Source organism: Melospiza georgiana, chromosome 5, assembly GCF_028018845.1.
Source record: "Melospiza georgiana isolate bMelGeo1 chromosome 5, bMelGeo1.pri, whole genome shotgun sequence".
NCBI lineage: Eukaryota > Metazoa > Chordata > Aves > Passeriformes > Passerellidae > Melospiza > Melospiza georgiana.
In genome coordinates this window covers 72,499,692-72,525,841 of record NC_080434.1, presented here as the reverse complement: position 1 = coordinate 72,525,841, position 26,150 = coordinate 72,499,692, and the positions used below count along the sequence as shown (strand labels likewise).

The following is a 26,150-nucleotide window of genomic DNA, read 5'->3' as shown; positions in this document are numbered from 1 at the left end:
AGGCTATTTTTTATTCATCCTAACTACAGCAAGCTGCAAGTTTATCATTAGCACAGTAGGAAATTGGAAATAAAACTGTTAAACTTCTGCTAAGCTTGGTTATTTTTCTTCCACTGAGCAAAACGTCCTGAGCTTTGCATCATGCAGAGGGTGGGGGCAGGAGCACACACAGCACTGTGTATGGCATGTGCTCACTGCTCTGATCTCAGCCACAGCTGGATAATTAAATAGCTGAAGAAAAAAAAGCCCCTTTGTTAGGTGGTTAAACAGGACAGTGGTGCTGCCCTGTCTGCTCATGTGATGTGAACAAAGAGTCATTCAGTGAGCAAACAGCCCAGGGCCTCTCTGCTGATGCAGTCTGCTCCCTGCACAAGGAGCTGCTGAGCAGCCTGTGCTCCAACAGCCCTGCTCACCTCAGCTGAGCCTGTCCTCACAAACCTCCTCCTCTCCTTCCTGCCTCTCAGGGCTCCTTCCCTTCCTCCTGCTTCCCACTGCTCAGGGCTCCTGAACTGTACAATCCAGTTATCAGTTACATTAAAGCAAATTAGATCCAGGCTGCTGCAATCCCCATCATGACTGATTTCCAGCGTGGGGAAATCATGAACTCCCTCTGCTTGTAACCAGTGCAGCTCCTGCCAAGCCACCCTGCCCTTCTGTCAGCATGCACTGAATGTCTTCATACATAATATCATCCATACATTACATTTCACTTGGCAAAAAACTCCTCTGGTTTGATTTCTAAGTCACTATGTGATACAACAAAAATCCAGAGGGTGAAACTGAGTGACAAACATCCTCTTCTCTTTAATCTCACCCTGGATTTACACTTTTCCTTCACAATTTTCAGATTAATTAAGTCACTCATAACCAATGCTATTAATTAAAACCCAATCTTTCTTCCCAGAGAAGTACATAACAGCATGAGCAAAAAGGAATTCAGTGGTAGAAGTATTTCTGATGTCAGTGCAAGGCAGGACAGGAGCTGAAGGGATCATGTTGAGAGCTCTCCCCATTTGGAACTGGAAGGACACAGCAAGTTTCTGACTGGCAAATGACAGAAGCCAAGTTTATTTGCAAAAGGGAGATGCAATTGTATCCAAAGGCTGAGATCACAAAAGCTGTCATGACAGACTTAAAGCAACAAGTTTTTTGATAGAAGGTCTTAAATGTAGATGGCTAATGCTGCTCCAAACACCCTAAATGATCCACACAGCCCTGTGATCTCTACACCTTCCAGAGAGGCAACTGAGGGAAGAATTGAGATTCTTTCATTGAGATTCTAGGGAATCTCAAATGGCACCAGAAACCTACTATTAGACAAATGAGTCTGACTCTTTGTGTTTGAGGGGAAAAAGCAGAGATAAACTGCTAAATCAGCCAGTTCTTTTCTCAAAATAAAATGCTGAATAGCAAGGCTGGAAAAGATATGGAAGTTATATGCACAAAAACAAAGGAGAGAAGACAATTTTAATAGTAGAGACAGAAAAAGACAGATTTAGTAGCCTGTTATAAATCTTAGCTATAGCAAATCTTAACAACCTTAAGGTTTGTTGTAAAAATGCCCAGCTAATTCTTAAAGAAAGGAGTCACAGACCCCACAGATTACATGTGGGAGCTGGTTTTATTTAAGCTGAGAGAATTTTACTAAAAACATCTGGAACATTTTCCCAGGCAAAGGCTTATTTTAAATATCTGCCTTTGGCATATTTTCTAATACAATTATGCATTACTCAAAATACTGGAAAGTTATGACAGAAACCAAGCATATGTGAAATGCTGCAGCAAGAGATTCAAACTAAAGCATTTACCCATCATTGTTGCATCCTTCAAGAATTTGTAGCTGGTTTCAAATGTCATCTGCTGCAGAGGGGAGGAGTTGGACTGAATTCCAATGCGATTCAGTGGTTTGTAAATTCCTTCAAAACACATGTAGTCTGCCACAAGTGAAAGGTGTCGAGGGTCTACCACAATCCCTTAAAACACAACAAAGACCAATCAGCAGAGCATTCAAGGGCTGAATCTGGGGGCTTTTCAAACAAATCAGGTCTAAAATAAAGCCTTTGAATCCAGGCAGCTTGGAGAACATCTCTATTAACATTCTTCAGTGTGTCTCTGCTTTAACTGCTCCCCTCAAACATCCAGGAGAGGCAGACTGACTCATACAAACCAGGATCTCTCCAAACTGAATGAAGGGGATGGGAAACTGCAATGTCAGGAGTGTGTAAGGCAGCACAGTTTCTCTATATGAAATCAGCAAATGTCTGCACCATCCTTGTTTGCACAGAAGGGGATCCCACATCCATCTATCAGGAGGGACAGAGCTCACACATCCATCCATCCATCAGGGACAGAGCTCACACATCCATCAGGGACAGAGCTCACACATCCATCAGGGACAGAGCTCACACATCCATCAGGACAGAGCTCACACATCCATCAGGACAGAGCTCACACATCCATCAGGACAGAGCTCACACATCCATCAGGACAGAGCTCACACATCCATCAGGAGGGACAGAGCTCACACATCCATCAGGGACAGAGCTCACACATCCATCAGGACAGAGCTCACACATCCATCAGGGACAGAGCTCACACATCCATCAGGACAGAGCTCCCACATCCATCCATCCATCAGGGACAGAGCTCACACATCCATCAGGAGGGACAGAGCTCACACATCCATCAGGAGGGACAGAGCTCACACATCCATCAGGGACAGAGCTCACACATCCATCAGGACAGAGCTCACACATCCATCAGGACAGAGCTCACACATCCATCAGGACAGAGCTCACACATCCATCAGGACAGAGCTCACACATCCATCAGGAGGGACAGAGCTCACACATCCATCAGGGACAGAGCTCACACATCCATCAGGACAGAGCTCACACATCCATCAGGAGGGACAGAGCTCCTGCCTCTCACCTGGTGACCTGGATTAGCTGCCCCCAGAGTCACCAAGGCTCTGATGTCCTCTGTGCATGACATCAGGCATTCACAGAAATCCCTGTTCAGGCTAAAAAAATGCATTTATTCCTAACTAACACGTGTGGACTCAGTGTAATGGGGGTCATTAACAGCTCTGTCAACATTTACTGAGCAGTTCTTGAACAACTTGAAGGTCAGACCATTCTGGGCTGCCAGCTGGCAAATCTGTTTGCTATAATTGCTTGCTAAAATTCCCACTGTATTAATCTCCCCTATTTTCAATGGTTTATTTCACAGTGAGTGCCTGTGAAGCCATGCAGCCTCCCCAGGCTGGGCTCTCTGAATCATCTGAGAGAAGAACATTCAGACAATGCAGTGCAGCTGTTTTAGCAAAGATAGAAAAACTCAGGAGCCTGGGTTCCCGTCATTAAAAAGGCAAAGTGAGGCAAGGTTGAGCCTCTTCTCAGGGCCACTGCACAACTCTAACAGTTGGCTTCCTCAGACATTAATAATTAATTGGTCTGAAACTTGTAGCTTGGAAAAAAATATACCAGAGTGGAAAAACTCTGTGAAGGGGGAATAAATTCAACCTCACCTATTTCCTACTGATTAAAAGAAAATTAATAATTAACCAGCAAGGTCTTCACAGAAGACTCTAAAATAATTAAAACTATGAAAACCTGCAACCTAAAAATAAGCACATAAATGAAAAGATCATGCAAAACCGTAACTGAAAGCATGTGTCTGTATTTTCCTATCTTAATGTTATTAAAGACTATAAAAATACAAAGAAATCCTACCATATACAGCAAACACATCTTTTATTTCCTTTATAATCACCCTCAGGGCTGATTCAATTCCATAATTCTTAGCCATGGAATGGATATCATTGCAGTAAAGTCTGTTCAGGTCCAAAATCTGAAAACAGAAAAAACAGAGACACAAGTTAGGACAACAGTTGCTCTGTATTTCTAAATAACTTAAGCTAAGACAGATTTTTCTCCTATGTTTTTCATGAGCTGAAGCAGCACCAACAGTTACAGAATAACTAGGCAGCAGCCTAGCTGTCAAACACAGAGAAAAATTATTCTGAGGATTTGTGTTAAGTAGCATTAAATAGATGAATAGGAGCACTGGAGTCAAAATTCACCACAGGAGAAAATTAACTGAAATCACAAAAAGCAAGCTAACAAATTACACCAGAAAACAAGTTAAACAAGTTAAAGTCTTTCAAAAGAAGACTTAACAGAAAACAAGTGAAAGTCTTCCAAACAACACAGTGCAATGCCCAGTGTGGCTCAGACAGCCAGAACTATTAGCAAAAGAGAAGATGCAGATTAAAACAATCCTGCATTTGGAGAGCTATGGCCTAGATGGGATAACAGAACTATTCATCTCCAAGCACTGCAATTCATTGAGATGAAGAACTCCCTCAAGTAACATTTAGAGAGACACCAGAGAGAAGAATGGTGTGAAATCATCTGTCATTAGGCCCTGGCTGCTGCACAAACACTGATTTGCAAGCTGCCCTTGAGAAAAGGCTCCACTGAATACATCAGGGGATAAAAAGGAGGAGGAAGACAGTTCAGGAGCTGAAAGGCTCCACATCCCCCCTGAGGAACTGCAATGACATCCATCACCCACCATCTCCCCCAGACACAAACGAGCATTGAAGTCTGGGGTGAGAAACAGATTACACACATCAGAGTACTTGAAGAGCTCAGCCAGGTTGATGCCCTCTGTCTGGAGGACAGACTCCTTCTGCCCGTCCTTGCCGGTGCCCTCGATGAGCAGGCAGCGGGCGATGCCCTTCACCTCGTGGATCACCGTGCTGCGCGCCAGCGCCGCCAGCAGCGAGGACACGTCAAAGTACACCTTGGTCAGGGGCAGGGCCAGGGAAACCTGATGGGAAACAGCACGGGTGAGGAGGCTTCGACACAGGCTCAGCAACCAGCACCCTTCTCTTCGGGCACAAAGCTGACATGTGCAATTACCCTCCTTGTGTGTGAAGGAACATCAATGTCTGACTGGAATTAGAGGTGAGTGATGGCAGTGTGAACTCCCCATCCCAGGGTTGTTCATCCACATTGCTTCTGAGGTCTCTGAACTTACAAGGACAGCTATTTTTTTTTTTTGTTTATCCCTTCTGTCAGGTATATGCTTGTTGAGGTTTTTATTTTTTTATTAAGATGTTTACATTTTTATCAACAGTTCAGCCATCGCTCTTACTCATCAAGGGCTACACAGCAGACTGCCACAGACATTTTTTATGAAAAATCCTTTCCTTAGGATTTTTGCTCCTGAGAAGCTGGGAGGCCTCAGGAACAAAATGTAAACAATGGTTATCTGCTGCTGTGGAATGCAACAGGTGCATCTGGGATTGGTCTGTGTTGGTTGTTTCTAATTAATGGCCAATCTCAGTCAGCTGTCTGGACTGTCTCAGTCAGTCACAAACCTTTGTTATCATTCTTTTTCTATTCTTAGCTCAGCCTTCTGATGAAATCCTTTCTTCTATTCTTTTAGTATAGTTTTAATATAATATATATCATAAAATAGTAAATCAAGCCTTCTGAAACATGGAGTCAACATTCTCATCTCTTCCCTCACCCTAAGACCCCTGTGAACACCCCCACAGCAGACCATCATATACTAAAATATTTAAACAATAAGCCTGTCAAAAAATTGGTTTTAGAAAAAGTTCCATGAGGTGTTCTGAAAATGAGAAAGTACTAAAAATGCCATCAAAAAAATACATTTGTAGTGCTGCTTTCTGTATTCACATGGGATTGCTGAGACAGAGCAGCAGCACTGCATGGAAAAGAGCCATCAGTTGAGGGAGCTAGGACTGTGCAAGCAGCCAGAGATGTTCCACCTTACCTCACACCAAAGCTCACTCTCAGTGTCAAAGCTGTAATCCTGTATGGATGGGTGGCTCTCCACAACAGCGCTCACTCGCACCTCTGCTGACTTAAGCAGTTGATCTTTCCCTTTTTTAGTCTGAGACACAAAGGAAAGGTGCTGAGAATCTTCACCCTCAGCTCTGTTCTGATCCTCTTCAGCACCAGGAGTCTCTTCTTCTTTTTCAGATTCAGCCTCTTCATCTTCTGGATTCTCATTAAGGTTTTCTTCCCCATTCTCTTCTTCGCTCTCATAATCAACCTGCAAAGAAATAACTCTGTGTTTATCTGAGCCAGAACCTGTACAGAGACACAGCACACCATGAAAAGTCCAATTCTGGGATGTTCTTCACTGCTGAGTTGCAAGGATCTTGACCCTACAGCACAAAGAAAATGCAATTTTGTTGTAAAGAAAATAATACAACAGATTAGGTTCAGTCTTTATTTCTTTATAATCTTACCATTATTTCTCAGCACAGTCCAGGATGCTACAGGATGTTGAGACTGTAGTTTTTAGCTTGTAGAATTTAGTTTGCTCTCCCTGAGAAAGTCCAATTTCTTCCCATAATCCAACTGATGATAGGATTCCCTCAGATTTTCAGTTACCCCGCCCTCTTGCAGAAATTACAGCACTCCACCTTTTAAGAGCTTATTATGAAGTACTGAACACAGAAAAACATGCAGGGAGACTATTTTTTAAGAACCACAGTAAAGTGTTAAAAAACAATTAATAGCATGAAATTAGCAAAAGATAAAATTAAGGTGAACTTCAGCACAGCCTGACTGCCAGACACATCCACCCAAATACCTGAAGAACAAAGCTTCAGAAAAGACACAAATGAAAACTCTTCAGCCCAAAGAAGGAGAAAACCTCTATTTCCCTCTCAAGTGGGGTTTGGTTTTTTTCAGCATTTTGTTTCAATGGAAGTTTTCCTTCCCAAGTCAAACACAGAAGAAATAGGGACTTAAAGAGCAGCGCTGAGCACCTATAAAGCCATTACCTCTTCCTCCTGGTTCTTCCTCCGTTTTGTTTCTGTAGCATCACCATCCCCTTCATCAGCTTCTGCATCAACAATGTTCTCTTCTTCCTCTGCTACAGCTTCCAGACTGTTCAGGGTCTAAAAATCCATGACAGATGATCAGGCTGACTGCTAGTCAGTACCAACAGCATCAAAAGCCTTCAGCCAAACATCTGGAGTTTAACAATCTCTTGTTCAAGGTTCTGCCTTTACAGAAAAAATAGTTTCTGTGTGTCCACTACTATAAAGAAATGAACTCATATTCCTGATAACTGCAACATTTAACAAGATCAATGTCTACAAGATGGATAAGCTGTCACTCTGCTCTGACATTCCTTGCTGGGAGAGGAGTGAAGCAACATGCAAAAGCATTTCAATGAACAAAGGACCTTCCCTAAAGTTTTGACAACCACTGCTCCAACAGGACCCTGATCTTGGAGGAAGAAGAGTGATGTGTTTTTGTCCCAAAGAAGCTAAAATGAGCAGGCATTTTCAGAGTACAGTCTTAAGCAAATCAGGAATTAATACACAAAAACTTCAATTTCCTTGTCAATTTTATGAGAACACAAAGACAGTTTATGTACAAAGTATTTCAGTAGTAATTTAGTATTCACAGATTTGGTGTGCACTGAAAGATGCTACACTTTTCCAATTCTGGCTCTCAACAGCAGTGAAAGAAGTGAGGTGTTTGTCAGGTGATGATTTTTTGTACCTTGTCTTGCTCATCATCTAAATCCTTCCGAGTTGTTTTCCGAGTGCTGACTTCATTAAAAGATGCCATCTTTGTAGTCTTCCTTTTAATTGCTTCCAGAAGAACTTTAAAGAACCTGACAGAGAAGCAACTCAGAATGCCAAAGTTCAGCAGTGCCACAGAAAATGTGAAGTTGTCAAAAAATTTATCTATTTTGATTAACAAGCCAGTCAATTCATAACAGGACATTATTCCCTGCTGGATGCAAAAGTACTTCTAGGATAATGCAAATAATTTTTCTCAGCCCTTTCTCATTCATTTAGGAATCAAAAGGTTGGTATGAGCTCTGTTACTGTCACAGATGTAGCTGTGCATCCAAAGCATAAAATTATACACTCATCTGGATATAAAATCTGCACATCAAACTGACCTTCAGAAGAGATGGTTCATTACTGAACTTGAATAATAAAATTGCCAATTTGATTCAAGACATAAAAGCAACTGTGTAAATTTTTTCTGCAACTCTGCTAGAACTATTCCTCTAAAAGCCACACCAGCTGTAATCAACCACATGCAAAGCCCATAAAAAGGCAAAAGAAGAGCAAATATTAAAGTTTTTAAAAGCAAACTTACCTTGTTTCCATGAAGTGCAAGATCTGCCTGGGCTTCACACACTTCTCCTCCCGGTAATATTCATGGGGCAAGAAATGGAATCTGATTTTGTAGAGGCGATGCTTGTTCAGCTTGTGCTTCACATGCAGGGACTCCTCAATGTCCACTTTTTCCAACACCTACAAAACATTCCCAAGTAGGAATGTTACTCCTTTGATGAAGACATTTCATTTGTTTCCTGCAGTTCTGGTTTTCACAGGAAACCAGAATTACACAAGGCTAACTGGCAAACTTTTCTGGAGGCTCCTGGGCAAAAGGACTGTACCCTACTGCACTTTTTGTCTTCCCAACAATTAATTCATACAATACTGGAAAAGCCTCAATCCCCACCCAACTCCTTCACAAGAGATTACCCTTCTCAGGAGGCCTACAGCTTCACTTTACTGACCATGCTCACTGAGCAGGACACATTCCAGCACACAGCTAAGTCTTAACCTGATTCTTGCTGCTTTCAACTCACAAGAGTTGAAAAAATAGAAGGGGGAGGGCATGGAGGAGAGCACAAGGGTGCAGTGCCAGGAAGGAGGAACACAGAACACATCCTGGTGTAGTGAATCTCCACAGAGACACACGTTCTGCCTCTACTGAGCACAGCAATTTGTGTGAGATAGGAAGGGATGGGGGACAGATAGAAAAGTATCTATCTGAGCTCTATGTCAATCACAGCCAGATGAGCTTGTCTCAAAGACAAAACAGAATCCCTGCAGTTCTATAGACAGAGAAAAAGGTGCTTGAGAAAAAGCCAAAGACTCTGGCATAGCAAACTACTGATGAGCTCAAAGAGGAGAGTTTGTTTTGCTGACTCTCAAAGGATGCACTGAAAAGAAATCTCACCTCAGCCAAGCACACTCTTGTGAGCAGTTTCTTAAGGTGTTTCACCTTTTTGAGAGCTTTCTTGGTACTGAGCACAGGAACACTCATCATTGGTGTTTTAATGTTTGAGCTGGCCACCATCAGTATTTCCCTCAACCTTTAAACAAAGAATAATCATTCCAATTAAGCCATAAATACACTATGCAAATCAAGTAATTACCTAGGTTATTTCATTAGGCAGAGTGCAGCAACTGGCAGCTCCACCAAAGCCATGTGCACCCAGAGCTGTGGTCACACTGCACTGCTCCTTTTCTCTGTTCTGATTCCCCCAGTTATGAGAAGAGAAGAGATGATAATAAATTGTTCCAAGAACAGCAAGACTAATGAGATCTACAGATGCATGAGGGATGATTCCTTGTGTGTTCTTCCCCTCCTGTGCTTCTCTGAGGCAACACAATCCCCTCCCACCTGAGGCATCCCACACTCCCACATGAGGCCAGGTCAGGACCCACACTATTCCAAATAAACTGATGATTTGTAATTTGATTTGATGATCTGTAAATCAGATTAGAGTAAGGGGCCTTCATAGAGCTTTAGTATCTGCAAAAAGAACCAAAATAACTGGAAAATTGTAAAACATTAAAATATTCTGAACAGGGAAAATTAACAAGGGCACTGAAGGGCTGTGCACCATCAATATGCACACATATACCTGCTAGTGTACCTAGCACAATTATATACCTGAGTGCCCAAAATAAAGGGCCCATTGAGGACACAGCTTTCTCACCTTGGAATACCCAATGTGACATTCATTTCACCTCTGCCAGCAAAGTGAAAGGTGTTCAGAGTCATCTGTGTTGAAGGTTCCCCAATGCTCTGAGCAGCAAGAAGCCCCACAGCCTCTCCTGGGTCACAGAGAGAACGCTGCCACTTCAAATACAACAGATCCTTTAATCTGGAGACAGGAAATGAGAGGTTTAGCTCAACATACGAAATAAAAAACTCAGAAAAGAATGAATCATTGCTCAGTTCAATGAAGTCACAACTTTGAGACAATTTCTCCTGGTAGCTTACAGATAAATACACTCCAGAAACTGTAAAATTGTCTATCCCCATCTGATCTGACAAACACAGACCATTAACACAGAACTGGGGCCTTGGCCAAATTGTATTTTAGTTCTGCTGCCAATTCCCAGAATGTCAAAAGAGAGTCCATTTACTTGCACTTGCTAACAGCCTTGCTAACTCCAAGGTGCATCAAGAGCAAACTCTGGTTTTCAAGATCACTATAAAGTATTATTTTATATGCATGGGGACAGCAATACCTTGCTGTGGTTCCAGAGAGGCTTTGCTAAAGCCCTCAGCAGCATGGAAAATTCAGGTTTGGAAGGAACAGATAACCAGAGCCTCCCCATTGCACACTAAACATATTTGGCTTTCAAGAACCATTTTGAAACCCAGTGCTTGGCTTCACAGTGGCCACAACAGAAACAAGGCTTGGTAAAGACTCTTCAGTTTTAGCCAATTTGCTGCACAGAGGTATTTTGGGTTTTGGCTCAGTGCAAAGAAGACACTGAGAGGTTTTTACCTAGCAGAAGAAAGTGCTGTGTGCATGTAGCTCCGGCTGTTCTCAGATTCCCATTTGCTGATATAGCCTTCAACTCCCTTCTCAAATGTTTCTGAAACTGATGCAAAATAAGTATCTGGGCGCCAAACCCCCAGGCTTGGGTCAGGACACTTATTTGTCTTCTTGAGGTACTTCCTTTGCTTCTTCTCATCAAGCTCATACCACATCTTCAACAACTGAAAATGAGAGGAGGTTTTTAGGCTGGCTGCTTTATCCACAAGCAATCAAGCAGCAGGGAAGGAGGGAAGGAGAACCTGTGCAGAGTGTAGGGGTGTACACACACAGCAAACAGCTCAGCTGCAAATATGGTGTGCTCCTTTTCCTGATATTTAACACTTTTGAAGTCAATTTATTTCAAGATTCTTTACATGCCTGCCTAAAAATATCCCAACTTATGTAACTACTCCACAGCAACTAAAGCAGTGAAATAATGCCTCAAAGAATCATTTTAACTGGGAGTGAAATCAAAAACTAGGAGTTGTTATCAAAAAGTGTCAAGAGCAACACAAATTCAGCACAGCTCAATGAATAAACCTTTGATTAGGAAAAACAGCTTTTGCAGACAAGCTCACAGAGTCATCTCTCAACACCTTCAACCTGGAGTTTCATGCTAACTGCCCAAGTTCCACCAGGATAAATTCCTTCTGACAGCAAGGCTGTGAAGCAGGACCTGTCTGAATTCTGTGTCCATACCCCATCTTCATTAGAAGCCATGTCTTATAGACCAGTGCTGTGATGGACAAGAGGCTTAAGCAGGAGTATTTTTTTGGAAAAACTAGGCAGGGCTGGCTCAGCTCTCTGATCTTTGGTATTCAAACAGGCTCTCATCCAGCTAGCAGACAGCTGTCCGTGTAAGAGAGATTTACTTTGTGTACATGAAAAAACCAAATAACCTACCATTAAACAGAACCAACTCCTCCAAACCATTCACAAACATGACCTAACAACACATTTATCTCAGTTTTTAGCCTCTTCCCTAGCACTAGGGCCCTCAGACTTTAATAAATCTCAGCTTAACATCCACATACTTGACATGATTCCTTTAAAAGGCAACTTGTTTAGTTAGACTGTGAAACACTTAGGGATTCACAGAGCAATTAAACAAAAGACACTGAATTCTGTAACTTCTTTTGAAGGGTTTGGTCAGTTCAACTGCCTCTGTGTTACCTGTAAAGTAGCAGGATCTCTTCCATTCTTAATTTCACCTCCTGGAAGCTGTGCTTTCAAACTTGCCAATTTCTTTTGGGAAAACAACAGAAAGCCTCCTTCTCTTTGCACAGAGTTTTGGTGTCTGGCTTGCCACTTTTTGATGGCTTTGAACTGCTGGTTAGCTTGGTGAGACTCCATCCTTGCTAAAGCCTCATCCAGATGGTTTCTCTTCTGGATTACCTGTAAGAAAGTAATTTGTATGATTATTCTTCTCTCTGTCCTCACTGTACCAGAAAAGGCAAAGCAAACTGAGAAGGTCATTGCTATAAAGTAATTTTCAAATTTGGTTTTCAATCCAACTGAGACAAAACCCTAATAACTTTATGCTATTATCACCACTCTATAATAAGCAGTGATACTGGTAAAAGTTAATCAAACTTGACAGACTGAAAAGTGAAGTCATCTTTGTTGAATTCAAGTGCAGAGTTAGAACAGACAGTGCTTGGTGCTCTGCTGAAATTGAGATGCTGAAATCAAGCTGCAGACTTCAGAGTGGTTCCATATTTTGAATACAATGGCAAATAAAATTGTACATTAGTCTGAAAGTAACTGAGACAAACAAGTGTTGCCACTGGATCCCTGACAGATGTGCCAGATGTTAAGCATGTGTTTCAGTCTCCCCTTCACTCCTCATAAATACTTAAGATTTAGGTGTTTTACCTCATAGTTTTCTGCAATGAAAGGAAACTGCTCAGGCTGTAAGAACTGAGTTTTAGGGATATCAAGCCCATCTTCTCCATACAGAAACTGCACCACGCTGCCATCACTGTCTCGTACAGTCAGGTCATACTGAACCACCAGCCCTTCCAAATGTTTTATGATACACCTATTCCAGAGGGGAAAAAATGGGAAAAAACCCAAAATATAAGAAAAATGCTGTTAAGAGGCTACAAAGCAGCAAGAATTATACAACTCTAACACAAAACCCACTGTTGTCATCAACATCTCAAGTGTACTTAAGGGCTGGTCAGGAATTCTGGAAGCCAAAATCCTACAGACACAACACTCATGTGAAATGCTAGATTTGTAAAGCGTTCAGCATGCTGCTCCCTCCAGCCTCCTTGGACTGATCTGACTTAAAACGAAAGAGTAAATTACTCTTCACTTCTGCTGCCATGCTTTAACAGTTTTCTGAAAGAAAGAGGCATCCCTCCTTTAGAACTCCTCACTACCCTCTGACACAATTCAAAAGTTCAGTTTTCTTCTATATATGCTGAAGGTGTTGCTTAACTAAGGACAAGAGCCACTCAATGTGGCCAAGAGAAACTAGAGCTGCCTGAACTCGTACACCTATCTATATTTGTGCCAGAAAAAAAGATTTCTGCAAAAGGAGAAGCTGCTGCTGTTGAAATGATAATGTTCATATGATAATGATCAAATGATAATGATCATGCTGTTCAAATGATAATGATCAAATGATAACGTTGATCTAGATCTCTAGAAAATTGTACTTAGAACAAACAGCATTCAGACCATTTTGTAAAAATCAAACACAGTGAAGTTAATCTAAGCAATGCAGGCATTTAGAGTCTACAGAACTTTCTCAGAAAAAAGAGGAAAATCAACAACCAACAAAAGGAGCTTTTAGAGGCTCCAATTCTGAAGCAGGCCTCTCACCTTTGCAGGTACCCAGAACGGCTGGTTTTGACAGCTGTATCCACAAGACCTTCCCTGCCAGCCATGCAGTGAAAGAAGAATTCCTAAACACAAGCACAACACCATCAGCATTCTGCTAATAAGTGCATCAACACTGGCAATTTATGTTCTTCCTCAAAAGCTTCATGTGAAACCAGGGTGAGCAAAGTCCATTTATCTATAATTGCAGATACCCTTTATTAAAATACCAAGACTCAAATAAACTTCAGTATCAACACAAGCAGCCTTAAACTTACAGAGGGTTTGATCCCAGTGAGAAATCTGCCAGTCACAAATCCTCCTGAGCTAGGGGAGAAGTCATAAGGCTGGAAACATGGCAGTGATTTGCCAGATGCCATCAGTGGGGGTCTTCGGCCTTCCAGCTCAATCTGGCCCAGCAAACAAGAAATCTAAACGTGGGCAGGAAAAAAGGAAACATCACTTTTCCATCCAGCTTTTTGTTCACATAAGCTTAGTGATTTTTCTTGACAAATACAGTAAAAAAAGGTGAAATGTTGAGTAAATGCTCTGTAGCTCCACGTGGAATTGTTCATGGAATGTTCCAGCTACTGAGGGGCAGAAAAGGCATGGAGATCTCACCTGGTTTTTTAAAAATTATTCCAGTACCCTGACTCATCCTCAACATTACCTCAATACCTCATTCTGTATACTTAACACAGAAATGTGAAACTAAAATTACTGTAGATATTTTTTAGGTCCCTACATTACCATCACCACCTCTCAGTATTGTACTAAAAACAGAACAAAAACCTCAACCCAAAATGCTCTCCCTTTTGAGCTGTGGTCATTCTCTCCATTTTAGATGGCATTTTTATAGTCTCTAGCTGGGTGTCTCTTTTGCAAATGGTAAAATGAAAATGTATCCTTCCAATTCTACCAAAACCAAAGATTGTTGTTCCTATTCAGAAGTTGAAGGAGAGGGTCAGTCTCCAACAGAGGCCAGGGGAAGATATTTCTCCTATAGTAGGTTTGTTTGTATAAACTGCAGCATTCCTTCTCAAAAGCAGTTCTGCTATTTCAATAAACCCTCATGCACTGAGGAGTGATTCAAAAATAGGCTACAATAAACACTGACTCTCTTCCATCACCCACTGAGGTCTTTATTACATTCTTCTAACATTTTTCCATGCCAAAGTCCAGAATGAAAACCTTGCCCTGGTATCAGATATCCCCACAAGAGCTTCCCAACAGTTCTATTCTGGGCCACATCACATCAGCACACAGAGCTGCTAAGCATTTTCTGGTTATTGCATTACCTGCATTGTGTTCACAGTGGATCCTTTGGCTCCTGACTGTACCATCAACTGCAAATTGTTCTCTGGAAAGCTCCTGTGGAGACCAAGGGGCATGCAAACCTACAGAGTTGTGGGGGAGTGAAGGGAACAAAACCAAACATTATTCACAAAACAATAAACCCAAGAAATTCCTGTGGAAGGCTTTAACAAAGTGAAACAATGAGCAATGACAAACATTCCTATTTATAATTTCAATTTGTCTTCTCACTCAGGGAGGACAAGGCTGAGGAGGAGAGGCAGCATGTGGAGCCCCAAGCTGGGGACAGATGGAAAGCCTCAGCCTCCAGAAGAGTCAGGCACTTCCCATCCACATTAATTAACTTAATAAGCAAGTTAAAAATGGTTAGTATGCACAAATGCCTCAATGCCAACCTTGTTGACTTCATTGTTGTAATTGTTCACTGCCTCCTTGAATTTCATGTCAACCATGTTAAAATCCCTCTGGTCTTTGCAGAGATGGGCATCCTGCCACTTCCCTTGCACCTCCTCACATGATGCTGTTTCTGGCAAATTAAGAGCAGCTCTAACAGCCTGAAAGTAAAATACAGGAATTTTCAGGTGTTAAGCAGGCATGATTGAACAAAGCAGTATTTCAAAAATTTTGCATTATGGAAGAAAAAATAAATCTGCAAAACAGACTTACTTCAATACCACTCTGCCTTGACCTTTCAATGATTTTTTTTCTTTTGTGGTCTGCATCACGTTTAACCAAAATATCTTCAATCCCTGTTAAAGAGGAGAGACAGAACACACTGGTCTAAAAAAAAAAATCAAGGAAGGAACCACATTTGGTGTCAGGGATTTTGAGTGAAGAGCTGGGAAAGAAAGTCACAGCTAAAGTTCTAATCATGGTTAGACCTAGGGCCTGCAGTTTGACAAGAAGAAAAAAATCTGAGTAGCTTTTGGATGGAGAAGTTCTAAGCCATAAAAGAAAAAAAATAAAAGAGCAACACAAACTAAGCAGTAAGAGTGCAAAATCAGCTCCCTAATTTAAGGAGCCTTAACTTCAAAAAATCTAAAACTAATGCTTTATGGACCAGCCACATCAAATGTTTTTCTTCCTTCCATCCACATCAAACTTCCTATTAGTTGAACTTTTCACAACCTGGCATTTCTTAGCTTTTTAAGAACAGATAAATTAAAAATACAGATCCTTGAGATGACAGGACCAGGGAACAGATTAAACACTGGAACCTGAACTCCTGTGAGCTGTTTGTAAGGATTCCTGCCACAGTCACTAAAATGGCTGTGTCAGAACACCAAATCCCAAACTCCTGCTCCAGGCTCACTTCTTGTCTGATGTTTTAACTGCCCAGTGCTCCCAGGCTTGTTATCTTTTCCTATCTAACTTTTGCACCCTGGCTCTCAGGAGTCCTGTGAGTTAATCAGTCACATCCTCACTCCAAAAGATATCCCTGTGCTGGTCCCTCATTACTGCTAAGAGTTGACCGTGTCTCCATAACTCTTGTATAAGTTTGAAAACCCGTAATAAAAGCTTTTCAAACTCATTTCCCAAAAGTTTTGCCATAAAATGTGATGTGCAAGGATTAAACACCAAGCCCTTGAAGTTCTTTCATCTTGTTTTATCAGCTGTTCTGCTTTCTAAGCAATAATTGCTTTTCAGAGAAGCAAAACACGAGGTTTTGATCTAAACAAAATTTCAGCACAGGACATATTAACTGTGTACACTTTGGCTAGGCAGGACAGAAAAGAGAAATGGTTGGACATACTCAAGACTCTTTATGCTTAGAAGGCCAGGTATGCACCAACAAAAAAACCCCAAACAAACAAACAAAAAAAAAAACATGATCAAAAAAGGCTGGCAGGCAGCTATCTCACTCCAGGGCAGTTCTGCAGAATTTCATTCACAGAATTAGCATGCATTATGCCCAACATGTGTGGTTTAGACCTCAGGAGGTGCTGCAGGCACTCACCCATGGTGAAGCCCCTGTAGAGCTGCAGGTAAGCAGTGAAGAGGCGCCCCAGACACGTCAGCACCTTCCCACTGGTTTCACCCCCATAGATCTCATAGCAGCAGTGCACCAGCCCATAGGCTGAGCTGCCAAAGTGAGCTTTGTCCAGGACTCCACACAGTAATTCCCCATCTCTGATGATAACCTGAAAAATAAAACACAGCTTTGAATCAGGAAAACAGAAATTTTAATCGCACTGTGACTCAACACATTTTTCTGTGTAATCTCTGTGAAAATTGGTATAGGTTTAAAAACTTGCATGTTGGTGAATGGTTAAATGTGGTCAGATTATCTGTACTTTCAGAATTTGTAGCAGTAATTAAACTTCTAACACCACCTGCATTTTTGCACCTATAAAGTCTGACAATGAAGACACATTGTCTAACAAAACCATTATCCCAGGCCTATCCTTCAATCAGCCACTTTTTTCATACAACACAGCCCAGCCCAACCCCCAGAGCTGTTGCATACCTGAGATTCACACATTGAATCAAGATTCAGATATCCTTTTGCAGGTCCCTTTACCCAGGCTTTCCCACCAATTTTTGCTTTCCCAGTCAAGTTCAGTGGAGCATGGTTGTCTGGAATGATGTTTATTAACAATGTGGAAACAACCTATAAAGAAGCAGGATGAGGGGCAGGAATTATTTCTTTTGTATAATCGCTTCTCAACATTAAAAAATCTGGCATGAATGAGAAAAGCAACATCCTGCATGCATTCTTTCCACTGACAGCAAAGTTTTAAAAGCTTGGAAGTCTCACAAGGCAGGAATATCCTCCTGCTACTCTACCCTCTGAAGGAACAGTGAGCTGAGATATGTAATTATTCAGAAATATAAAACAGCAAAGATTTTTCCAATACTTAGATATATTAAATTTTTTAAAAAAAAAAGTTGTCTGTTGGCTTTTATAGCTCAGAAACACACACCAAAACCTACATGGTGTTAATAGGATTTGGCCTTTCCAACACTCTTAGCAGCACTGGTTTATTATTAGCATTCTGCTTACTTTAAAACCAGCAGCATTCTTTAAGCCTGTAAATTATAAACTACCTGCTTTCCTGTCCACAATGGCTGTGGCTTCATAATGGCTGGAGGAAAGGTTTTAATTCTGCCTTTTTTGTCTGTCAGCCCTCGGTACACCAGCTCCATGTACTGCTCCCTGGTGAAAAAGCAGCCCCGCAGTGTCATGCTGACTCCAGAAACCATGTGGTCCTGGATCAGGCCAGGAAGTGGCTTCCCATCCTACAGAGGGAACAAGAAAAAGGTGGTGGTGGGGTTAATAAGCTGTGTGCCTCCAGCTCCCAAAATTATTCCCCCTGGATAAAAGCACTTAAGTAGTTTGTAAAGAACGCATTAGAGCACAACTCTCTACTGAATCTCTTCTGGACACTGCCACTCAAAGGAACAAGATTGTTTGGATGTGCTGGGCCTTCTTTAGGGGAACAGAAGCACAAGTGGAGAAAGAACAGAAATAAACCTCAGAAGTAAATAAACAGACTGTTAAAAAATTATCCCATTTATCATTAGACAAAATAAACAAAAGCAATTGTGTGACGGTGTTCACAGGGGTTTTTGGTCGAGGGAAGAGATGAGGATCTGACTCCATGTTTCAGAAGGCTGATTTATTATTTTATCATACATTATCACATACTTTATTATCACATACTATATTATATTATATTATATTATATTATATTATATTATATTATATTATATTATATTATATTATATTATATTATATTATATTTATTATATATATGTATATAAAACTATATATATTATATTAAAACTATACTATAAGAATGGAAGAAAAGGTTTCATCAGAAGGCTGGCTAAGAATAGAATAGCAAAGAATGATAACAAAGGTTTGTGGTTCCGCTCTCTGTCTAAGCTAGCTGGGCTGTGATTGGCCATTAATTAGAAACACCTAACATGAGACCAATCCCAGATGCACCTGTTGCATTCCACAGCAGCAGATAACCATTGTTTACATTTTGTTCCTGAGGCCTCTCGGCTTCTCAGGAGGAAAAATCCCAAAGAAAGGATTTTTCAGACAGGATGTCTGCGACACAACTGCATCTAGAAACAAAAGTCTCTGGCAGTTGTACTTGCCTTTGGCACCAGGTACTGTTTATCGGTGATGGCTAGGGTGTAGGCCTCTGCCCGGCCCAGCTCGCTCTGAGGGAAGTGGGCGTTCATCTCGTCGCCGTCGAAGTCGGCGTTGTAGGCCTTGCAGTTGGCGTAGTGCAGCCTGAGCACCTTCTCGGCGGGCAGGATGCGCGCGCGGTGCGCCTGGATGGACGGCCGGTGCAGCGTGGGCTGCCGGTTCAGCAGCAGCACGTCCCCGTTCCTGATGTGCCGACACACCTGCCAGAGAGACCGGGCTGCTGCCACCAGTGCCTCAGAGAGGACTGACTGAGCTTTAAACACACGCACACACATCCACAGAACCACAGAATCGTGAGCTTGGAAGAGACCTCTGAGGTCATCGAGTCCAACCCGTGCCCTCACACCTCAACCAGACTGTAGCACCAAGTGCCATGTCCAGTTTTGTTTTTTGAACACATCCAGAGATGGTGATTCCACCACCTCCCTGGGAAGAGAATTCCAGTACTTTATTATTCTTTCAGTGAAAATTTTTTTCCTAATATCCAACCTATACCTTCCCTGATGTAGCTTGAGACCATGTCCTCCAAAACATTTTTCTGGTATTCATGCTTTGTGTAAAACTCAGAGAGAATCAAGACTGTTTGCCCCTGAATGCCCTCTGCTCTCCACCAAACAACCATTCCCCATAAACTCCCCCAAACCATAGTGATCAATCAGCTCTTCATTCAAAGCCCACTGGGCTGAATTGATACCTCCCACAATATACCCAGCCCTGGACACCCCAGACCTAGGTAGTAATAGCTGAACTGCTATTAACAGTTTTCAGTAAGTGAAGCAGAGGCCAAGAATCTCTTAAGTTCATCTTTAAGTACAACACAATATATCCTTATCTAGAACAGAGTCTCTCAGAACAGTCTCATTCTAATTTTTCTTTTAGTAACATCCAAATATCCACTTAATTGATTACCAACAAGAGCATGGAAAGTTGTTTGTACAATCTAAATACTGTTATGTTTAACTCTATGACAGGTTCTGAAAGAACTGACGTCACAGAAATACTCAAACTTAAATTTCAAATCTCTGCTAAGCCTTCTGATATTCATGTTCTGTGTAAAATTCAGAGAGAATCAAGACTGTTTGACCCTGAATGCCCTCTGCTCTCCACCAAACAGCCATTCCCCATTAACTCCCCCAAACCACAGTGATCAAATCAATCAGCTCTTCATTCAAAGCCCACTGAATTGATACCTCCCACAATATACCCAGCCCTGGACAGCCTGAACTAAGGTAGTAATATGACTCATTAGCTGAAGTAAAAGCCAAGAACCTCTTAATTTCAGCTCTGAGTACAAGACAGTACATCCTCATCTAGAACAGAGCCCCTCAGAACGGTCTCATTCTAATTTTTCTTTTAGTAACATCCAAATATCCACTTAATTGATTACCAACAAGAGCATGGAAAGTTGTTTGTACAATCTAAATACTGTTATGTTTAACTCTGTGACAGGTTCTGAAAGAACTGACGTCACAGAAATACTCAGACTTAAATTTCAAATCTCTGCTAAGCCTTTATGAGACACAAGGTAATACATAACAATGTGAAAACACTGATAAACACCAAAACTTTTGCCCTAGGAGCTAAATAGTGCTTTTCCAACTCTTGTAAGGGATGGAGATACAGTTAAGAAGTTTCAAAGGTTGATTAAACTGTAGCACAGAGGAGAAACAACTGACACAGAATCAATTAGGTTGGAAAAGACCTATGAGTCCACCTAAGCCAGCAGTGCCAAGGCCACCACTGAGAATACTCTGCATCGTGGCACGATGAGTGCCACACACTGCGTATTTGAAGAAAGCAAAGGAAGGAAAAATGGGGTTTAGAATTTGAAAAAGTGCCATGTTTTTATCCCTACCCCCTGAAGCAGAGATGGAGGAGGGCTCTGCCCATACTCACAATCTTCAGGCCTGCCTGGGGTGCCCCCGAGGAGGGGGTGAGGAGCTGCTTGGCGATGGCCTCGCGCTGGGTCAGGCTGGTGGCGCTCAGCACCGTGTGGGACCCGTCCTCGTTGATGACCATGGAGGCCCCAGGGTGCACCTTGGGGCCATTGATGACAGCCTGCCTCAGCTCCTTGACATTCCAGGGAGTGACTGGCTGAGGGTAGGTCAGTTTGGTGGCAAATACCTAGACAGGAAGGAAAAGAGGAGAGAAATAACGTGTTGTTCAATTTTGGCTTAAGATCTAAAAACCGCTGATAAAACAGCATCAAATATTAAGAAGTATGATGCAAACATAAATTACTTTAAGCTCTTGAATGCATCTCCTCAGTCTACTCTTGTGCCAAATAAATACATTTCCGTTTTAAAATCCTCTGCCATAAGAACAGAAACAACATCCCTTTTACAATTTTCTACTGTGGTATGAAACTCAATTATCAATTAAATAAAGCAATCATGGATTTAGATTCTGCAAATAAGCCAACAAATACAGAGAAAAAGCACATTATCATCAGGTTCACTATTTTCTGCAAAGACAAGATAATGAAAAACTCAAATTCAGGCTTGGTGTCATCTTTGTGTGGCTAAAAATCCTTAAGGGATTGTTGAAGCTGGTGACATTACCACAGCCTTCTGTGGTAAGGCTGCAACGTGGAAACCCAGAGCACCAGGAATATTTCTGTGTCTGCTCTGGGGTGCCCTGATCCCCAGGGCAGCACTGACTCTGACCCTCATCCATGGAGAAACTTTCTCAGACTTCAAGATAGACTGGAATGCACAGAAGTGTGAAATAGATTATAGAGAGCAGTGCAGGTGTGTCACTGGGTGAGAAATTGAGGTTCTGGGATTTTTGGTATGCTGTGGATGGCAGCAAGATGGAGGGCACAGTGTGTCATCCTGGGTTTGTTCTTCATGCTGCTTCTTCCTCCTTCTCCATGGGTTTGGGTGGCATTTTGTAATTGGGCAGACCAGTCTGCACTGTGAGCTCTGTGGGACCAGTTATTGGGTTAAAAGGGAAAATAATCCAGGTGTCAGTTCTTAATTGGATGGTTTAGTGTTAAAAGCCCTTGTACCAAGAGATTGTTGGGCATTTTGTGCCTTCTAATGAAAAGCTGCAGAACTCACAGCAGTGAGACTATTTTACTGATAAGAAATGATAAACACCTGAGTCCAAGCATGAAACTATCATCTCAAGTGCCTTCAATTCAGACCCAGAGAAACCAACAACTGATACTCTGGCACTGCAATACCTAAAAAATACCTTATAGAAAGAGCATAGGAGGAACAGGATCTACTTTTGAACAAGCTTACTTTAATTCCTAATCCCTAATTCCTACAAAGCAAGTACTGCTTTTTTTTTTTTTAAACTCCTCTTTCTCAGATGTAGTGTTTTCATTTTCTAACAGTAACAATCTCCTGCACTTCAGTGCTCCCTCCTTATTAACACTGGGCAGAAAACAGTTCAGATGAGTCAGAAACCCCCCTGGATTTTTAAGCTGCTGCCAAACTGCCATCAGGAGGACACAGTGCTTTGTTGATGCTCACCATGGGGATGCCAATCTCGTTGGTGCCAATGTACATGTCGGGGCAGATGACGGAGCGGGCAGCGAAATCCACGCGCTTCCCCATCATGTGCTTGCGGAACAGCCCCTCCTTCTTCTCCAGCAGCTTGGGAAACAGAAGGTGACAATTAGAACCTGCAAGTCTGTGTCACCCTGCTCTTCTAAGTTCTTCTAAGCCTCCTGATGTCTGTATTTTTGTAAGGGAGTTTCTCGCGCACTTTTCACGTAAATAATGATTGCTTTGCAGTCCTTTCTGGAGGAGGAGAGAATTGATGGATTGTTGGTTGGACCAGTGTGGCTGGAGAGGTGGCAATTTCATCCTCCAATCCACGGTCACTTTTGAAAGTCTATAAATATTGGAGTTTGGAAATAAACTGCCCTCTTTTTACCTTGGACATCTCAGCTTGTGTGTGTGGTTCATTTTGTGTCCTATTGTGACAAGTATGGAAAACCAAATGCATTCTTGCAATGATGAGGTGGCATGAAAACACCCACGTACTAACCACAAATAGTTCATTTTTCTTACTCCATCAGCTTCTCTGTTTTAATTAAGACTCCAGCCTGTACCCACCTGACGAATACCAGGGTATTTGTCTGTTATCAGCTTGTCCATGTCACTATCAAACACAATGTTGACATGGCTCTGGAGGCGTATCCAAGCGTTGTACAGCTTATCTGCAATGCTCTGTCCTGGAATTGTTGTCAGCACAGAACGGTCCAGAGGTTCACTATCCTCTCCTGTCTCCTGCAAAAACAGAGATTAGAAACTTGGACATAACAAAAAATATCTTCTACTTGCTAGGCTGAAGTTATAGTGTTAATTACAATATTAAATACAGCAAAAGAAACATTCACCATTATTTTGCACTGGTAGTCAGTCCATGTTAGGGATCACTGTAACTAGAAAATCCTATTCTTAGATTAAAGTAATGTAAACCCAAGAGATTTTATCACTTACATGACTTTGTTTTCAGCTAAAAGCCACTAAACCAGTCACATCCAAAACTCATTGACCTCCTGTCAAATGTTTTAAGAACAGATCTCCATCTAGTGGCTACATTGTGAGTAACTAACGGTGTTTCCAAAATGTTTTACACTGCAGATGTAAATCAAGTTCCCCTGAAACTGAGCCCAGCGTCAAAGACCCCTCCATGATAAACTGATGAACAAATATGGAATGAGGCAAGCTGATATACACTGTTATTTACACTATACAACTATGGGAACTGTCAGAAGCAGACAAATATTGTTACTAACTATATTATTTATGAAGTTTTGCATCCTACTTAGACATCAGTTGTCAAAAAATAAACACAATCACAACTGGCTCCACTAGGCTTAGAAACTGAAGTGACTTGTCACCCCTCTTTTAATGTGTTGAAATGCTGGCAAAGTTTTATTGTGAACTGTTTGTGCTGTACATATTTAATTCTCTAGAAACAGGAGCCTGTTATGTTTCACATACAAAAATCCATGGCTGAGAGAATCTGAGCAAAATGGTTTTTTCCCTTTGCACCAGCTAGAAAAGAGCAGAGGGAAAAAACCAAATGGTATGGAACATCTTCATCAGCAGATATTCCAACAGCTCAGGCAAAAACTGTCACAGGAACACCTTAAACATGAGCCTTCCTGAACTCGACCCACCCATCCAAAAAAAGCAAAGAATAAGAGAACCAGCAACTCTTACTGTTTGAATTTCTTCTGTGATCTTTATTGGCTGACACTGTTCTTTGGCCATGAAAACCAAGAGCTTCCTTATCAGCTGGGCATCCTTCATGACAGCCTGCAGGTTGACAGTCTGCCCGTTGGTGAACAGGCGGTCTCCGAGGCGATTCACAGGACGGTACCTACAGCAAATCAAAACCACCTCAGAGGGTCAAAGCCACTCAAAAGCAGCTTGAAAAACCTCAAACATTCTAAGCTAAATCTTCAGGGCATGGAAAATAATCCAAGCTAACTGTGGGCATTTAAACATCCATTTATTCTACTGGACAGTCATAAAAAATGAATGATCCGTAACAAGAAATTCTATCAGCACTGTGCAGTTACAATATTCTATATTCATTCAAAATACTAATATATAAATACTAAAATACTAAATATAAATATCCTAAACACTAAATATAAATACACTAAGTGTATATTATGTATTTAATATAAGTATATATTATATAAATATATACTTATAATATATTTTATATACTTATAATATACTAAGTATATACTAAATACTAAAATATATTTTAAAATATAAAATATTAAAATATATCTTTTCCATAATTAGTATTTCAGTCTTCTAATGAAGTCATTTGAAGTTACAATAGAACTTATCAACTACTAGTATCATTTTTATTATTTAAACACCCTACTGACACTTAAGCAGACCAGTGTCTGTATTACAGGAGTTTGGATCTCCAAATCCTGCAAAGGGTGCACTAAATCCTGTGATTTCTACAAGGTTTTGGGGGGATAAATTTTACCTTGAAGGTGGAACCACAAGCAGATCTAGAAAAAACATGTCTGGACTGAATTCTGAACTCTCATGGGGATCCATCCCAGGGAAGAGATAACGCAGAAAGAAACCTAAAAAGAGACAAAAGAAATAAAAACTCATTCTCATTGCTATTGTTTGGGAATCCAAACCCCCAGATGCACTTGGTCAACCAAGTCTAAAGAATCTGCTAAGTTAACACTATTGAACCTGTTTAAAATAAAAACATTCACACACATTTTTTGTCACATATGAGGTATTTTAGGAACAACTCTGGACAGAAATGTAGATTACGGCAAATGGAGAAAGCAGAACTAGAGGAAGAAAGGTTCCAGCAACTAACTGTGACTGATGCACAAAAGTACTTTGGTTTCTCATGGCAAGTGCAGACGGATTCAGAGCACAGGCAACCCAAAAAAGAGGCTGATAAATCCATTCTCAGCCTTTACCCAGTGTAACTGTGGGGAGCAGCACCACAGGAAATCACAGTCTCGGCAAACAACTGTTGTGATTTGTGAGGAGCCACAATATGAGAATAAATGATCAAAGTGTTAATTGAATCCAGGTCTCTGCATTCACTGGCTGCCAGCCCTCCTGTCACAAAACTTATTTTGCAGCCAGAAGTCCCTAAGGCAAAAGGCAAAGATTTGACAAGGAGTTCATACTGGAAGATTTGCAGATTTGTCCAGTAAATGGTACAGAAAATAAAGTCATGTAACTCTTCACAACCATTACCTTCATTCTTCCACAAAGCCAGGATGTATTCCTTGGCAGTCATTGGTGTGAGGTAACCTCTCTTCCCTAACTGGCTTTCATCAATACCTGAAAAGTAAAAAATAAAATAAAAATAAAATATTTATTTAAAAAGAAAATCTCAAGACATTACTCTGAAAGGTGTTGTTTTTTTGGGTTTTTTTTTGCTTACAGTGGAGCTTCCGGCTCAGAGAAGGAATGGAAATACAAAATATACTGGCTGACATCTACATCAAAGTTATCATTTAAATGTTTGCTTTGGGAATATACAATTAAGTAAAAAAGAAACCATTTCTGTGACTAGTAAATATGAATATAAGTAACAGAAATAAGACTCCACTCTAACACACTGAACCTTCCTTCAAATGATCTCATCCCCTGACCAAAACACAAATCAAGTCTCAGCCTGCAACTGGGGAAGCTTTCAGAGGGGTTCAGGTACTACCAGGGAG

General features: G+C 41.3%; 1 protein-coding gene across 1 annotated transcript in view; it reads right to left on the bottom strand.

Annotated features, from left to right (window-relative positions):
- POLR1A (RNA polymerase I subunit A) overlaps positions 1–26,150 on the bottom strand; it is a 206,535-nt gene that overhangs the window by 173,474 nt on the left and 6,911 nt on the right. Inside the window, exons 7-33 of the mRNA XM_058024995.1 lie at positions 25,681–25,767; positions 24,935–25,037; positions 24,142–24,301; positions 23,026–23,199; positions 22,438–22,560; positions 20,852–21,079; positions 18,901–19,155; positions 17,839–18,030; positions 17,258–17,401; positions 16,748–16,931; positions 15,457–15,539; positions 15,186–15,344; positions 14,775–14,873; positions 13,755–13,907; positions 13,480–13,562; positions 12,523–12,688; positions 11,821–12,042; positions 10,615–10,829; positions 9,814–9,981; positions 9,048–9,183; positions 8,175–8,332; positions 7,563–7,677; positions 6,833–6,949; positions 5,812–6,093; positions 4,636–4,836; positions 3,735–3,852; positions 1,809–1,973 (exon numbers count right to left, since the gene is read on the bottom strand). Coding sequence (XP_057880978.1) covers positions 1,809–1,973; positions 3,735–3,852; positions 4,636–4,836; positions 5,812–6,093; positions 6,833–6,949; positions 7,563–7,677; positions 8,175–8,332; positions 9,048–9,183; positions 9,814–9,981; positions 10,615–10,829; positions 11,821–12,042; positions 12,523–12,688; positions 13,480–13,562; positions 13,755–13,907; positions 14,775–14,873; positions 15,186–15,344; positions 15,457–15,539; positions 16,748–16,931; positions 17,258–17,401; positions 17,839–18,030; positions 18,901–19,155; positions 20,852–21,079; positions 22,438–22,560; positions 23,026–23,199; positions 24,142–24,301; positions 24,935–25,037; positions 25,681–25,767 — 4,290 coding nt within the window. The remainder of the gene's footprint in view (positions 1–1,808; positions 1,974–3,734; positions 3,853–4,635; positions 4,837–5,811; positions 6,094–6,832; positions 6,950–7,562; positions 7,678–8,174; positions 8,333–9,047; positions 9,184–9,813; positions 9,982–10,614; positions 10,830–11,820; positions 12,043–12,522; positions 12,689–13,479; positions 13,563–13,754; positions 13,908–14,774; positions 14,874–15,185; positions 15,345–15,456; positions 15,540–16,747; positions 16,932–17,257; positions 17,402–17,838; positions 18,031–18,900; positions 19,156–20,851; positions 21,080–22,437; positions 22,561–23,025; positions 23,200–24,141; positions 24,302–24,934; positions 25,038–25,680; positions 25,768–26,150) is intronic.